The following is a 16,732-nucleotide window of genomic DNA, read 5'->3' as shown; positions in this document are numbered from 1 at the left end:
GTGGCTCTTCTTCAGCTTTGATCCGAGCTACAATCTCTTTAGCTTGCTCTCCTTGCGACACCAGTTGTCTCCAGGATCGACATTCTGCTACCCCCATTTGAGCAAGCAGCTGGGTCTGCAAGTTGTGCCTGCAAGTTTCAACCAAAGTTGATTGAGTCATACCTGATGGGCATCGCAATGCCATGCTGCGGAACCTTTCGACATAGGTCTTAATAGACTCTCCTTTCTTCTGTTTAGTGGCGAGAAGAGTCGGGACGGAGACCTCTGTGTCGTCTTCAAAGAATCTGGCCAAGAAAAGCCTTTCCAAATCTACCCTTTTCTGAATAGATCCAGCAGGCAGTTTCATAAACCATTCAAATGCGACACCTTTGAGAGTACCGATGAATAGCCGGGTCAGAATGGCTTCGTTTGACACTACATCTCCAATCTGAGACTTGAAGTAGTAGATGTGCTGATTTGGCGATCCTGTGCCATCGAACGGTTGTAAGGTAGGGGCCTTGAACTTTGGCGGATAGGGAGCTGTATCTCATTCTGCAGGATAAGGTCGTATCACTCCTTCCTCGCGAAGTTCGCTTCTGTTGGCCATTGCATTAAGGCGGGCTTCTAGCTCATCTACTTTGGTTGACTGAGGATATAGCTCTTTTTCCACCTCCTTCTCACCTTCCGAAGAGGATCTCAGGTTGTGAGTCTCACGATCTGGATGTTCATGTACTTTTTGCTTTCCCTTTGATGTTGTCTTCCGGGAAGATTCAGGTTTTTGACCTTTTTCTGCCAGAACCTGGGCTAACATATCCTTCAATTGGAGAAGTGTCTCCTGTTGCGCCTGGAGCATGACATGATGTTCATCCACTCTTTTGGCTATGTCTTCGGGGTTCCCTGTTGTGTAAGCAGAGACCTCACGTGCGACAACAGAGCTTGAAGATTGAGAATCGGCAATTGCCGAATGTTCATCACTCATCGTAATCCCTTTGGCTAACTTTTGATAATTAACCGGTTGTATAACTCCGGTCCGTGACCGAGTATGCCGATACACCCCTTCGAACTCGTCACAAATTTCTCGAACAGTCGGGGAATGGCTCCTTTCTGATTCATCAGAACTAGGATACGAGATCTTCCCTCTGCCGGTCATGTTGATAGTAACCTGAGGATACTCGACTTTAGAATCTTTCTTCTTATGATGGCGTCGTCTCTTGGTAGGTCTGACGACATCCGCCAATCTGTCAAACACCGATTGTCGGGGTTCAGGTGCGCGGCATTGGCACTCGGAGAGGACTGCTGAAATAATCTTCTCACAATGGCAGGAATGATTCGCCTGCTGTATTGGTTTTCTTCTAGAGAGTAACTCCCGCAAATCGGGGCTTTGAGATTGACTCTACATCGGAGATAAGACCCTCTGTTTCTGAGGGGGCGAGACTGGTTCTTGGTGGACGTGAATCTTGAGTCCACTTCGATTCTTTTTAACTTGGCGGACCACATCGTATTCGGGAAGCGAAGTGCGAGGGTCGCGTTGTGATTTATAAACACCAGGCCTTGGCCTGCGTTCAGTCGATGAAACAGACCCCTTAAGGTCTTGTTTTGTTTGGACACACTCATGAGGCGTCTGTTTTCCCTTAGCAGGGTTGTGTTTTGATTGGACAACGCACCACTGGGGGTCGCGTTTAAGTTGAATCACCCGAGGTTCATAATTGGATTCTTTACCTCGAAGTGTGCGTTCTGGAGTATGAACGCAATGCTTGGGTAGAGTTTCGGAAATGCAATCCTTGCGTTGGATCAGGGATTGATTTTCTCGGAGATGTGCTCGTCGGATGGATCTTCTCCGTCTTTGAGCGGCGTTTTTCTTGGCTTGTTTCAAAGTTTTAGCAGCAGTGTTGTCGGCGTTGATTAGGCTTTTCTCTGTCATAGGCCTCTTATAACCCGGTACACGCTGTGTCGAAACGGGTGCGGGATTTTCAGCTTGCAGAGCAAGTTTGAGGCTTTGGCCAAAGGAGAGGGCTTTCTTTGGCGTCTCAACAGCAGTTAAAACCTCTTTAGAGTTCTGACAGGTATCTCGCCTAGCCTTGGGGCTAAGCGATCCAGAGGAGAGAGCCTCCTCGTACTTGGCTTGGTCAAACTCCACAACAAGAGTTTCGACGATTGTTCCAGTGAGGTGAACGTCGGATTGCGCCACCACTTCCTCGTCAGAGAAGCTAGTCCCCAGCGGAGTCGCCATCTTTTGTTTGTTGGAAAATTTGTAATAAGAAAAATGAATGAAAGAACTGTATTTGATTTTATTCTCTCTAACTGCTTAGAAAAAGAATGATTACAACTCTCTCAACTCTCGATTACAATTGGATTTCCGATTACAAAAGAGAAGAGAATGATCTGGATACTCTCCTTTGTTTAATTCTGGGTTCTTCTTGGTAGCGATGAGATGCCTCCCTCGAATGCTTGCGTCGAGTTTGCTTCTCGTTGACGATCCGAATATCTATGCTTACTGGAACAACAGTCTCGTTTGATTGATAACTCTTGACGAATTTTGTAGCTCGAAACGAGTAACAAACTCTAATATGAAAAGAGTTGACAGAACCGAAAATAATTCGGTTAATAGGCTAAATATTGAATGTATGGAATCTTCAGTTGATGATGATTCCCCAGACTGTGTAAGGAGCTGATCCTCTCAACCTTACTATCTGAATCCGATCTCCAAAAGTCCAGCCCTCGATCTGATTATCAAAAATCTGATCCAAGCAATCAAAAAGCGATCCTTAACTCTGTTGAGTTTGTTGATATTTATAGGGGGATTAGGGGTGTAACTGCCCCCATAATCCGCTCCTAAATGGGGGCTTAGTTACCCCATTGATCGGGTGTAACAACCCACGTAAGCCATTCCTCAAATCGTGGGTGAAGAGCAGTTTTCGAAACTGCCTGGATCGTGTTTGAACAGGTCAGAACTTTGACATGTGTTCTGGCCTAAATTCTGTGTTTGAACGCAGCATCTGGAGGTGCGTTCTGCAGCGATATTGAGCTGCGTTCTTCGATGTTTGAAGGTGCGTTTGGCAGCAGTGTAGAACTGCGTTCGACGTCGGTTGGAGCTGCGTTGGGCAGCGATGATGAGCTGTGTTTGGCAGCGACGATGAGCTGCGTTGTGCAGCAATGATGAGTTGCGTTCGGCAGCGACGATGAGTTGCGTTGGGCAGCGATGATGAGCTGCGTTGGGCAGCGAAGGAGCTGCGTTCGAGCTGTTTGTTAAAGCTGTATTCGAGCTGATTGTTGAAGCTGCGTTCAGGTTTCTCTGTCTTTATATATGGATGACACCAATGACCAGTAAAGGAGGTCTTATTCAGGCCATTTGTGACAATTGAGGCATCTTAATAACGCTCTATCAACTGCAGGTCACGATCTCCACTAAGATTTCTTTGTATGGTTTAACCATGTGCTCTTCAGTGTGTCGAATATCATTACACTGCTCATCAGCACCTCTGATAGTTGCTAATATAATATTAGTCATGTTGTTGTCACAGCCATCAAGATCAATCATCTCACATAAGAAGCTGCATTTGTGTTTGCCGCGGTATGTGATTGAATTGGCGTTGTGTCTTAATGACGGTACGCAGGGAGGACTTCCACGTCTTGGTTTGAAGAGATCGTCGATTTGTAATCTCTTTCTGTCAGAGTGTTGCTAAAGATGGCCTTCTGGAAGTCGTCAGATTGTAACTTCCTTCATCGGTGTTTAATGGGGAATTAGTTATCTTTTTTTTTAGACAGCCTACAACGGTATATATATGGGGGGTTCCTTATTTGGATTTTTCGCCCGACATACTAGTTCCATTAGATTAGGAGTTGAGTAAGAATATTATCATTTTAGATCGTTAAGTATGAATATCACTATATGCTTATCTAGAGCTTAATATTACGAAATGTGTATGTGTGCGGGTTGGATTAGACCCTTGTCGTGCTTTTCAAGTACCATTATGAGTTAGATATGATTTCTGAATTTCGAGGACGAAATTCTTTTAAGGGGGGAAGAATGTAAGACCCCGTAGATTTTGATAATTTATATATGTGATTATTAGTGAAAAATAATATTTATTTATGATTAATACCTTTATAACATGGTTATGCATGAAAACTAGTGTTTCGAGCTTATAAGAATGTATTTATGCATCAGTTATGAGGTTGAGTTTGCAAACTTGCAAATCATGTGCAGCAGAGTCGAAGAACCCAGTTTTTAGCTCATGAGTCGACCCATAACTCATCATGAGTCGACTCATCAGGTTGAGTCGACCCATGACTGTCATGAGTCGACTCATGATATCAACTCCTATTGTCAAAAGTCTCTGCTGAGTCAACTCATTATCTTATGAGTTGACCCATGAGTCATGAGTCGACTCATGACTGTCATGAGTCGACTCATCGAGGGTTTTCTGGTTTTTGTGGATCGGCTTTGTTTGGGTTTCGGGTTGCGTTTTAACTGTTCATATATATTCTCCTCCACCCGAAAACACCTCTTTTCATCAGTTCTCCTAAGAGAAACCCTAGCCTCCTCTCCCCCTCAAAACCCTAGTTCGTTTCTGGGCATTTTTGGGAGATTTTCGGGGAATTTTAGCAGCTCCTTGTGGTTTACAGCAAGGGGAATCGTTCTTCAACACATCTGAAGTGAGTAACATCTCTCCCAATCCTTCTCCCATGTTTTTAACAGTTAATAAATATTTTTCATGGGTTTTATTGAGCCTAAGACTTATTTTCAAGTATAAATCAATGTTCTTATTAGTGTAAATGCTAGAAAGCATGTGTTTCAGATTTTTAAATCCCCACCAACGAGTTTTTGATGAAAACCCAGATCTAGGAATTTATTTAAAGAAATGAAAATATGAGTTTTATTTGTTTAAATGTCCACTTTCATGTTTAGGGGTTAAATGTTAGATCTAACATGCAAGTGTTCATTTCTCATGCTAGATATGAATTCTTTTTCACTGTCTCATAGTTTAGAATTGATAGTTATGGAGGTATAAATCGGTGTAGTGGAAGTATGGAACGAGATGACGAGTTGTAGTTGTGAAATATCCAGTTTTCAGCTCGTGAATAGACTCATGACTCATCATGAGTCGACTCATCAGGCTGAGTCGATCCATGACTGTCATGAGTCGACTCACGAAGTCAATTCCTGTTATTCATAAGTGTCTGCTGAGTCGACTCGTCGGTTTATGAGTCGACCCATGAGTCATGAGTCGACTCATAGCTGATTTTGAGTCGACTCATCGAAGTTTTTCCTATTTCGTTTGTGTTTCTGCTTTATCACCTACTGTGCTTATACTTTCATACAGTGTTCATATATAATCGAGGGTTCTGTTTATCATTTTTGAACATGAAAAGTTGCCTTGTTTATCGGGTATTAAATTACAGTATTTATGATTTCATCTACACATGTAAGATGACTTTTCTGGCACAAGCTTAGATCTGTACAGCGAGGCATGTACAAGAGTAGAATATGTATACCTTTACTTTTAGTATTCCATGGTTCATATACAAAGTCCTCGTATTAGACTATAATCCATTAAAGTCCTCATGTTGGACTATAATCCATTAAAGTCCTCGTGTTGGATAATAATCCATTAAAGTCCTCGTGTTGGATAATAATCCATTACAGTCTTATGTTGGATAATTGCTAAACCTTGAGTGTGTTTCTTAACCGAGTTTTGAACATGACATATTATATGAGGCTGAGACATGATAGCTACCTAGGCTGGACATGACATTTATTGTAGCTTTGATATATTTAAATTGTATCGGTAGAGATGTGTTTGTATTCTTTTCTTTATTGTTTCTTGTGTTAAACGTCGGGTTTAGTATTTAGGGATTTACAATTTGAGATACAAGGTATATACATGAGGAATTCCTTGATTGGATTATTTAGCTCGACGTACCTATACTCGTGTTGTAATTTCCTAAGTACTAAAACCCACTATTGTTAATATAAATGATTTTATATTTTTATGCATTAACTGTATTTTCATATACAACGAGCCCTATCCATTGGGGTTGATTGTGATATTGCTCGCTAGCGCTTTGATGCTCGTTGTCCCTCCCCCTTTCAGGTAACGAGCCCGGAGCTCGAAGAGTCGCAGGTTGAGGGCGATTTTTATTAGCACCCGTTTATCCTCTTATTAGATGTATTTCATTTTTGTACTCCACTCGAGACATTTTTAGATTTGAGAGATTTATATTCTAGAGTTATAAAGGCTCTGTGATTTATTTCATGTATCAGATGTTTTGTATTTTGAGACATGTTGAGATCTCCAGACTATTATTATTCATTTCAGACATTGACTATATATTCCAGCTTATTTGGTTGATGAGATGTATTAATCCGAGATCTATCATTTCATCATGTATTTATTGTAAAATCTTTTACTTGCTTTGTACCTACACCTGTTGTTAATTCCACTAGAGAGATAGTAATTGTGATGGTAACACCTCGCACTGCAGCCTGGTGTGAACCTAGGGGCGTCATAGATGCAGGCATCGATGCCTGCATCGATGTTACACATTATGTAATGCATCAAAGGCTGAAAATGGATTGTTTTGGATAAGATTTTGATCCAAGGGCTCACATTCACTGATGTTTACTATAAATAGGGGTAGAGAGTGAGGGGTTAAGGGTGTGAAAAAATTTTTAACTCTATTGAGATGAGGGTTACTCTTAATTGAGAAGACCTTTTAAATTTGTAACTTTTGTTACAATTAATAATAAAAAATTTCTCCACTTCAAATCTTCTTCTCTTTGTTGGATGATGATGATGGAGATGAAGAAAAGTTTGAAGGTTTGCATTTCTTTTATTTTTATCTTTTATTTTTTTTAGTAATTTCTTTATTATTGCTTATTAGTTAGATTTACATTCATGTCTTGTAGAATAGATTTATTTTCTTATCTTTTTTATTTATTTTTGCATTTTAATTTTTAGCATAGATTTATTTGCAATGTAGTTAGATTTATTTCTTATTCATAGTTTAGATTTTCTTTTTATTTTGTAATTAGTTCTTTTTCTTCTTGTTTTTATTTCTTAAGATGTGAAATTAATTCTTGTAGGAATCTTAGAATTGTATGAAACTAGTCTAATTTTCTTTATATTATGCAAATTATTCTCTTGCACTTAAAATGATCATGTTTAGGATAATCAACTAGAAAACTAATTGATAGAAGAAGAATTTGGTAATTTATACTTATCTTAAGTGGTTTAATATGTTATACTTATGAATTCTAAGGTTACTATCTTGTTGTTGTTCTCATCATGAATCTAATTTTGCATAGATGATAATTTGATAGGTTATGCTTTTCTTAAATGGTTTGATAATCTATGCTTAATAAATCTAAAGTAAAATGTGATAAAAAGAGAATAGTTTGTATTTTATAATTGAGATTAGCTAGTGGATTCAATTCTAGATTTCTCATATCTTTAATTGAATCTTTCATCTTTTGTTTTCTTTTTTTTCTCTCTCTTTTTATTCTTGCTTGTTATTATATTCTTTGATTCTTACTTCTCTTCCCTAAAATTCAATTTATTGTTACTTGCATATATTCACAACAATCACTCTCACTCATCATAACTCTCACACTTATTCTTAAATTCTATTTTATCACGCACACAACATAAGAACCAATTTTAATAATCTCTTACAAAACACCTTCCTTGTGGGATCGATAACTTTTTATACTATAACTTGACACGGTTGTGCACTTGTAATATTTTTTGTACATGTTTATGCCGCATCAGTTAAGATTTATTATCAAAATCTCATCTTTTTCATATTAAGTTAAGCTTTAAGCATGAAAACATTGATTAAACACTTTAATAATCATTAAACACTATAGGGATGGGTTTGGATGCAGATGATCTTGCCTTAGTCTCATGTGCAAGCCTATGAAATGAACAGAAAGTGATTTAAACATGCAAACAACTCGTTTTCCCTCGCCACATATCGATGATCTCGCCCTCGTGTCGGTATTTTGCTTTACAAAGCTCTCAAAACTCATAAGAAAAAGATCTAGGGTTTTTAAGGAGAGAGATTGGCTGCTAGGGTTCAGAGATATGATAAAAGAGAGGAATTTTCACGAAAAACATAGTTATTTATAGAGACAAACCCGAAACAAAACCCGTTTGACCCGAACCATGAAACCTAGTCTGACTAGAAAAACCATCTTCGGTATTTTAGTAATAACTTTCTCCTATGACCTCGGAATAAGGTGATTTAAAATTTGTTAGAAAGCTGTTGAAGATACCTACAACTTTAGTCTTTTGAGTTTTTTCATATCCAAACTGCATCAGTGTGTAAAATACGTATACTCTTAACTAGTCATTTTTTTAGATTTCAGGCTCGTGATTATAGGCATGATTTCACTCCTATATTCACATATATACATTGAATTAATCTCAAATTAATTTCTAGTATTCTCAAACATCAATAAATATTATCTATCACCATGTAACACATTTATTATTATTTATTACCATATTTTTAAATTCATGAGGTTTTACACATTGCATGTTCGGCTTCCTTCACCTGCACTGTCACTTTGTGTGTAACCTCTATAGTATTTCAAATTTCCTAGCAACAGTACAAGTTGATGCATAATTAAATTCGTCAGTAGTTAGTGAATAATAAAGAGCGTTGCTTGCCTTGGCATTTTAGGAATAGAGCTTTATGTCATTCGGAGTCCCTTTATCTCTATGACTAAGGTGGTCTCATTAGCACTAGTAGTTGGTTCACTATAGTCAATCTCTACAATATCTCAGATATCAAAGTAGGTGAATAACATGAAGTTTTTCATGTGAACTTTCTAATAGGTGTAATTTGACCCATCAAAAAGCAGGGGTCAGATAATTGTGTGTCCCTCAGGGAAATCCGCTGCATCAGCCAGCGTAGACATCTCTACTCTATGTTGTAAAACTTAAAAATGAGTAACTTTGCTCTGATATCACTTGTTGCATTTGAGACGCAAACTTGGAGGAAAGGTTAATAGGATTGCTTACTGTTTTTTGATATCACATATAAAATGTAGCAGAAATAAAATAATAATATAAAACAGTAAGCAATAATCAAATTTCAGAGACACATAACTAGAACACACGAGACTTTTATTGTAGTTTGGATAAATTACAACTACTCTTATTTCTCATGAAGGACTTCCTCACTATGACCGAGTTCTCCTAAATCAGGTTTGTGATTCAGTAGGCATACAAAGTTGCATCCTAGTTATCCTAAAACTAATCATCTAACCTAAACTCATCACACTGACTACCTAGCCTTAATTAGTTCCCCAAAACTCAATTAAACCGGCTTGAGCATGCTGTGAAAAGAAGAGATTTAAAACACACAACAATTATCATCTACAAGAAATTGGAAAGATATTGCAGCACTTTTGATTAACAAATCAAACTACATGGTAGTACAAGTGAAGATATGGAAGTTTGACGTAGACTATGTGGTCCTAGGGCTGCTCTTTATGCAGTTGATTAATCATACGGTGACGAACACAGCAAGTGAGAGATTGATGAGGCTCCAAGGGGATCAAAAAGTCTCTCCTTTGTGGATCTCACAAAACCCTAGCTTTTCTTCCCCCCTCCCCTCCTAACCCCCTTCTTTCTCTTAAACTTAGGTCATGAAAGAGTCGCCTAAAACATAGGAGAGAATAGAAAGGTATACTGCAATGAACGACTGTGATTTAATCTAAAATTTAGAATCAGTCATACGACTATTAACGATGGAAATTGACCATTGATGGTCAATGTTGCCATTGATCATTTGAATCACTCTAGACATTTGAATCATCGGTGGTCAAGATGATCATTGATGGTCCATAGAGGATCATTGATGGTTGATCATTGATGATTAATGTTTTGAAAATAGCTGTTGAGCTGATTCTTTACATTAATCACCTCGTTCATAGTTCACACATGTATAAACCTTACTAGATCATCTCAAATATAAACCTTACTAGCTCATCTCAAACGCATGTTCGACTCAAATGAATACTTGTTATTACCCAAATAAGAGAGATTATACGAACAACATTCTAACAATATATATAATGAAGCTAGAGGGACTAAAATTAGCGTGTTATCGTTGAACTTTTTCATTTTGAAGTGACTTATATGTCAACCTTATTGATGAATCCTATGTTGCTTTGTTTAGTCTTTTGATGCAATTCTTCTTAATTTGCGAGGTTGGTGCATTAATAGGAATTTCAAAATATCTCTTGCATATTCTGGTGTTGGTCTTGATTTATCTTTGGTGAAGTGAAAGCAAACTATATTGAGGGTTAAATTTGTCAAAGTATTTCTATTTTGTTGATAATTTTTATATTGAGATTACAAATTAGCTTATTAAAGTTGATGATTAATAGCTTTGTGGGTAATTTTTCAAAATTGATGATCCGAGGGATAGTCTTGCAAATGCTAAGATTTAGAGAGCATGTATGCATAACCCAAATTTATTGTTCACTGACCAAAAAAGGATAAATTTCATTACCCCCAAGGCTTTGGATCGTCTCATGAAATCCTCTAAAGCTTTTACAATTCCCCAAAAGACCCCTCCAAGGGTGTCAATGCTAATGGCATAGCCGGAGTGTTGGTTGATCCGTAACATTGTTAGGTGGCTTCGTGGGGAATCTTGAAAGTTGAATAGGCTCTGTGAGACTCCAAACCACAAGAGTGTTCTGTGAGGGTGAAAAAAAAAATTAGGAGGAATTCATGGAAAATCCCCTGAGTTTAGGAGGAATTCGTGGAAAATCCCTATTTTCAACTTTGATATTTCTAAGTTTTTTGGCACTTTAACAAGTCCAAATTTCACTGTCATTTAGCTTTAACCCTTTGTCATTTATTTTTCTGTTTAAAATGTATCATATGTATAATGTGTGATATATTTAGAACAATAATACCCTTAATGATGGGAATTCCTACCCTCTGCTCCATTTCTTCCTCCTACTCTCCTACTGAAGCCCTACTGACTGAGGAGAAATAAATGAGATAGAAAGGATATATTTTCATCGTAAAAGTACTGCAGTGCTAACGTTTAGCACGAGACAAAATTTAAAAGGAAAATTAACCAGAAGTGAAAATAGAGTAGTAAAACTAAATGACAGTGAAAGTTTTATAGTGTCAAAGTATGAAATTTTGGGGGTGTAAAACTTAAAAATGGTTGACAGTTTAGAGCACAAAGGTGCAAATGACCCTTCAGACAGTGGGGCAAGATTTATAACCTAAAATGATTTGTCAATGCAACCGCAATCTTCGAGAGGTTCTTTTTATTTTTTATTTTTTATTTTTTCATTTTTAATTTTTACTTTTATTGTTTTGTTTTTCTTAATGTAAGGATTTTTTTGTTGTATTTTAAAATATTAAGATATTAGGGACTTAACATGAAGAGAAGAAAACTAACTTGACCTCTTAAACGTTGCAGTCGCAATATTGACGAATCCTTTTAGGTTATATAAATCTTGGCCCATCGTCTTCGAAATATTTCAAAAAAAAAAAAATGGTCCTGATTGGGTTAGTGATACTTATTTATTAAATTGCCTTCACCAAATAGGTTAGGACGAGCAACTGATAATTGAGGAAGTTGTTTTAATATGTACGAACGTCAGACCAGTTTCATTGAAATGGGGGCATGGAGTTGTAATCAGATTTCGAGGACCTCAGAATTTTAAGAGATTTAAGGGTCTAATTTCAAAATATTAAATATTTAAGGGACTACTAGTGTTCAAAATATTAAAATATTTTCATGAAACAACGACGTACCACAAGTATCTCAACTGTTTATTCACAGTCTGCAACCATAGTTGCAATTGGAAAGTTTGCCTCCTAACCTGTTTCACTCCTCTCTATGTTGAGATCTAGTCGAACCAGAGGGGTACTTACTAAAACTGAGGTTAATTTGCAAGGGGAAAGGCAAGGCTACTGTTTGTATTAGATTTCCTAGAAAAGAAATGAAAAAGCACAAAAATAATAATTCTTGTAAAAAACACAGCTCAAGTTTTACTTGCTGTTTTAATTATATTACAAACATATCTTTCAGTATTAATTATATTACATATAGATCTTTCCAAAATCCCCAAAACCATATTTGGGCCACACCTTCCCCTGGGGAAACATTAATAGCTAAAGGAGAAGGGAAATTTTGGTTTACCTTTGTTTGGGAGTTCCATTTAGAAGAGTAAATGAGGGAAACGAGAGGAAAATTTGAACTAAAATCTTAACCCCCCAAATTGGGAGATAAAGAAGGGGAATGGAAGGAAGAGAAATTAGGAAGGAAAAAAATTTCCCTTCCTTCCCTTCCCTTAGTGATCTCCCAAACACACCATAATAAGAAACAGAAATCGGTGTTCATCTTTTATTTAAATAAAATTGCAAATGAAGACGATGAAAACCTAGCATACACGAACGAAATAGACAAATAATTACATGCCAATCTAGCTGGACTTGAAAAAAGTTCAAAATTTTCCAGCGATTACCTGCAATATTTTACATCGAATGACCTTCATCCGAAGAGCCTGCATAACCTGGTCTTGATATCTATGCGCTCCGAAAAGGTCTTCGACAATGACATGGCAAGAACCAAACGTTCAGACTGATACCAACTGGAAAATTCCAGCGTCAGGCTCATCTTTTATTTGAGTAGATTAAATCCCCAATTGTTATCAGAGAGTCATCAGAGAACAAGTGCTTGAGGTCCATTCATGAAAACCAAAATCCAGTGTTAAATGTGATTTCTACAGAGTCTCTGATCTCTTTCAACTTAAAGCGTTCTTTTACCATCAATGGAAGCAGCAGAGAGGACATTATTCGCATATGTTATCCTCAAGCTTCAATGTTATATTGAACCAGCGTTTTGAGGAAACAAATTCAAACCACAAGCTTCAATGTCATATTGAACCAGCCTTCGAGGAAACAAATTCAAACCACAGCAAAGGTAAAATATGATCAGAGTGGGTACGTGCCCAACTCTTGACCATGATGGGTAAGAAGAATATTCCTCCCACCGACCCACTGTAGCCGGTAAGATAAATCAAGATTATGAAGTAAGATCTTGAGATTATCCGCCTCATCCAATTCCCTTGGGCTATCCTACAATGATTTAAGTTTGAATATGAGCATGCTAGATAAAGTAAAATCAGAAAGGTATACTGTCATGTAGGTAAGCTTCACCAAAATTACCATTAACTTTGGTGTTTGGACAAAACTCTGATAAAGTTTATTATTTCGTAAACCTATCATGAACTTTTTCACTAGACCACCATGCCTCACGACAGACAGTTACAGACATGTTTTGGACAACTTTGCCCTTGTGTACTTTATGCATCTTCTATATTACCCTCAACTTTGTGTGGAACATACAATATTATGTCTTTTATCTCACTTGGTAATATACTTAATAAACTAAGAAACATGACATTCAAATAGCGCAAATACAAAAGCTATAAAGTTATATCATGCGGACCAACCAATGTTGAAAACTTTAAAAAAGCGTAAGTACAAGGCGAAGCATTAGGCCCTCTTATGAAGAGGGTGTAAGCTCAAAGAATGTGGCATAAGCGTCATGAATTAAGTATATTTTAAGTTTAAAATGAAAATAATAGGTATAAGGTGGTGGCTCATTTTGCTAAATAAGCTATCAAGAGATAGTCATATAATGACTGATGAGGCTCACCTAAAAGTCACATCAAAAGGTGTGACCTCACACTTCTATCCCTTGGTAGCTCATTTGGCCAATGAGCCGCCATCTCATAACCATCAAACACTTTTAAAAATTTATAAAAATTATAACATTACACACACACAGTGGTATAATAATTTAGAAATAGATACATTCATGTCCTAATTAGTAAAGACTTAAATATGTGAAGTATAGATATGCAAATCATAATAATTAATCTACATACATAAGATATATGCTAGAAGATCCTTCTTTGAATGTTGTCCACATTACAACCTCACCAATGGTAGAGGACATCTCTATTAAGAAATTCCTATATCTTGACTCAATATATTGGATGGAGGCTTTGCCACATGGCTTAAAATACATATGAAAGAGATATATGCGAAGTTTGTTTGGTATTACTAGCCACTGCCTATAAGCTTAAGGTTTCGGGTCAAGGGGTTAGTTGACATTCTTCTTTTTTGAAATATTGATTGAAATTTTTGATAAATAATCAACCATGTAACAAGTTATATATATCACTTGCATGACTGTGTATAGCAGAAAGTAATAGAATAAAGCATAGATCCTTGGTAAACCAGCTACCTGAGAATAGTTCCTCTTATTATGCCCAAATATGCCTGCCATTATGCTTGACCGAGAAGAATTTGGTGAAAAGCCCTCCCATGGAGGTACAAATATCAGTTTGGTGCATTGTACAGGAACAAGATTTCTGCTGAGCTTCTCCCACCAACCGATCCCTAAGGACCACCATCTAATCATCAACCCATTCTCAGAGAACGCAACAAGTCCCTGATTCAGTACAATATTAATTATGAAGCTGGTTGTTCATTCACATTTGGAATTAGCTAATAAAAGAAACTCTGCAGGTATTTTCGATATTTAGAAATTCAATTTTCCAAACTGTTAAAATGCATAGAATAGTACCTCTCAGGAATTGTTAAAATTTACAAACATTTCTTTATCAGCATGGAAATGGAGAGATGGGGAGAGAGTTTGTTAGAGATTATTATCTTCTAAATGGCCCTTAAAAGAAGTGAATGACAAACAGGGATCCATGTAGCCAAGCCCAATATTCAGCATCCAGGCTTTATATTATTCCTGTTATTTTTGTATGCTGGATTGCTACCTTGTAAGTAGAACTTTCAAAACAAAGGATGTTAGTAATGCACCAAGAAAATCTTGAAAAAGAAAAATACACCGTAAGGGTGGATTTATCTAGAGCTGTGTGTAATGTAGGTGCCATAAGATTTAGCAAATGACAGCCTGTTTGCTTACTTTGCAAATAAGGGCCTGTGTGGAGCTGAGGAAAACCCTACTTCTAGCCTAAAACCATTTTCTTTGCTTTACCAAGTTTTTACCTGAAAACTTTTTTTTTTCACCCTTAAATCACGGGTGAAAAGTGGTTTCCATGTGATCTATAGTTTGCTTGTTAAGTAAAGAATATGAATCCAAACTCGTAGGGAACATGAGAGAAAGAGATGGGTTGGCAAAAAGTTTTTTATTGCTAAAAAGTGAGCTTTCCAGCTAAAAGTGGAGCAAAAAGGTCGAAAATGGCATTTCCTATAATCATAACATTTTTAGGGTTTTTTGGAAATGATTCCCCTAAGTTTTTTACCTACCAAACTAAGGAATAGGAAAGCATTTTGGGAAAATTCATTTATTGGGTGGGTGTGTCAGATGCTTTTCACCCCTTCTCCACCCTCTCCAAGTGAACCAAACAGCCCTAAAATTGGAAGTCTGTACAATGCACTTAAGCTTTTGCATAACACAAACCTGGTTTAAAACTATGCATGTAATAAGTAAAATAATTTGGGGTTTAGTGCAAACAGTAAAATCTGAGATATGTTACCGGAAGTCATTGGTTCAGGTAATAGATTCGCATCTTTTCTATCCTTTTCTTTTCTTATCCCTTTCTTTTAACTTACCAATACTGAAAAAAGTAAAGGATTTAGTTGTAAATCTTGATTAATACTAGATCTAAAGTAACGAATGTCATAACTTAAATATCATATGGATAAAGGGAACAATAAACCCAAATTATATTTCACTCTAAAAGACTCGTTTAGATTACATGCCAAAGGTAACTAGAATGCATTTAACAATCTAAAGTTTCTACTGTATTCTTAGTTGTAGAATGATAATCTTGTAAGTACAAGAACATATTCATAAGTAATATTTTCCGTAATCGATAAATCTATCTTATGAGACATTTTTAAAATACATGTCAAGGTATAAATTTTACTCCTAAAAGGAATCATACTGTCTGTATTCTGTAACAAAACTTTCAGGTGATCATTTCTCTACAAGAGTGCTAGCCAGTCTAGGAGTTATTTCATCCAAGGTGACATAGAAGAGAAACACGAGGATATAGATAAAGGTAGAAGTCTTATCATTAGAGGGCTCGCATCGGTAGTAGTCTCTTTTATATGAAATGTTTAATGTCTAAACAGCAGGTAAGTAGGCCTTACATATATCGTGGATTTCAAAAATAAAGAAAACAAAGTAACGGGATTATACATATTTTAAATCAAATCAGTCTAAACCAATGGGTGGGAAAATCTCCCCCTTCCCATAGTAGCCTTGTCAAATGTTTCATTTTCCGTAAGCAAACCTTCGGTTGATTTTCTCTATAAGAGTGATAGGCAGTCTAACAATTAGTTCATTCAAGGGTGATAAAGAAAAGTGACAATGCACTTATGATTACTACAAAACTATCCCCAAACCCCAATCCAGCAACTCCTACGCCGCCAAACTGAATAGCTTTGGCTCCATATCTCAGTTCAGGAGAAATCATGTTCATATAATTAAGTAACAAATGGTTGGACTCAAATTAATATTTGAAGACAATGTTAACCAAGTAAATAGACTGACGTGTATCTCCATTATTTGAAGGCTGTTGGACTATGAGAATATATTCTCTTTGCCAATAAACAGGTATGAACTCTTCAAGGATGTATGATTGAAAGAAGGATAGGCAATGCGGAAGAAAGATCAATGAAGCAGATGGCATATGGCACGCTATACCATCCGTAGTTAC

At 36.9% G+C, this 16,732-nt stretch overlaps 1 protein-coding gene across 2 annotated transcripts in view; it reads right to left on the bottom strand.

Moving 5' to 3' along the window:
• LOC109846505 (WD repeat-containing protein 7) overlaps nt 12,340–16,732 on the bottom strand; it is a 25,794-nt gene continuing 21,401 nt past the window's right edge. The window contains exons 7-8 of one of the 2 annotated variants that reach the window (XM_020415773.1): nt 14,278–14,484; nt 12,340–13,100 (exon numbers count right to left, since the gene is read on the bottom strand). In XM_020415773.1, coding sequence (XP_020271362.1) covers nt 12,957–13,100; nt 14,278–14,484 — 351 coding nt within the window. In that variant the 3' untranslated portion in view covers nt 12,340–12,956. The remainder of the gene's footprint in view (nt 13,101–14,277; nt 14,485–16,732) is intronic. The other variant, XM_020415774.1, reaches the window with a different exon arrangement.

The sequence above is a fragment of the Asparagus officinalis genome, chromosome 6 (genome assembly GCF_001876935.1).
Source record: "Asparagus officinalis chromosome 6, Aspof.V1, whole genome shotgun sequence".
In the NCBI taxonomy this organism is placed as follows: domain Eukaryota; kingdom Viridiplantae; phylum Streptophyta; class Magnoliopsida; order Asparagales; family Asparagaceae; genus Asparagus; species Asparagus officinalis.
Note: the sequence above shows the minus strand (reverse complement) of the source record. Positions and strands in the feature narration are given on the sequence as shown.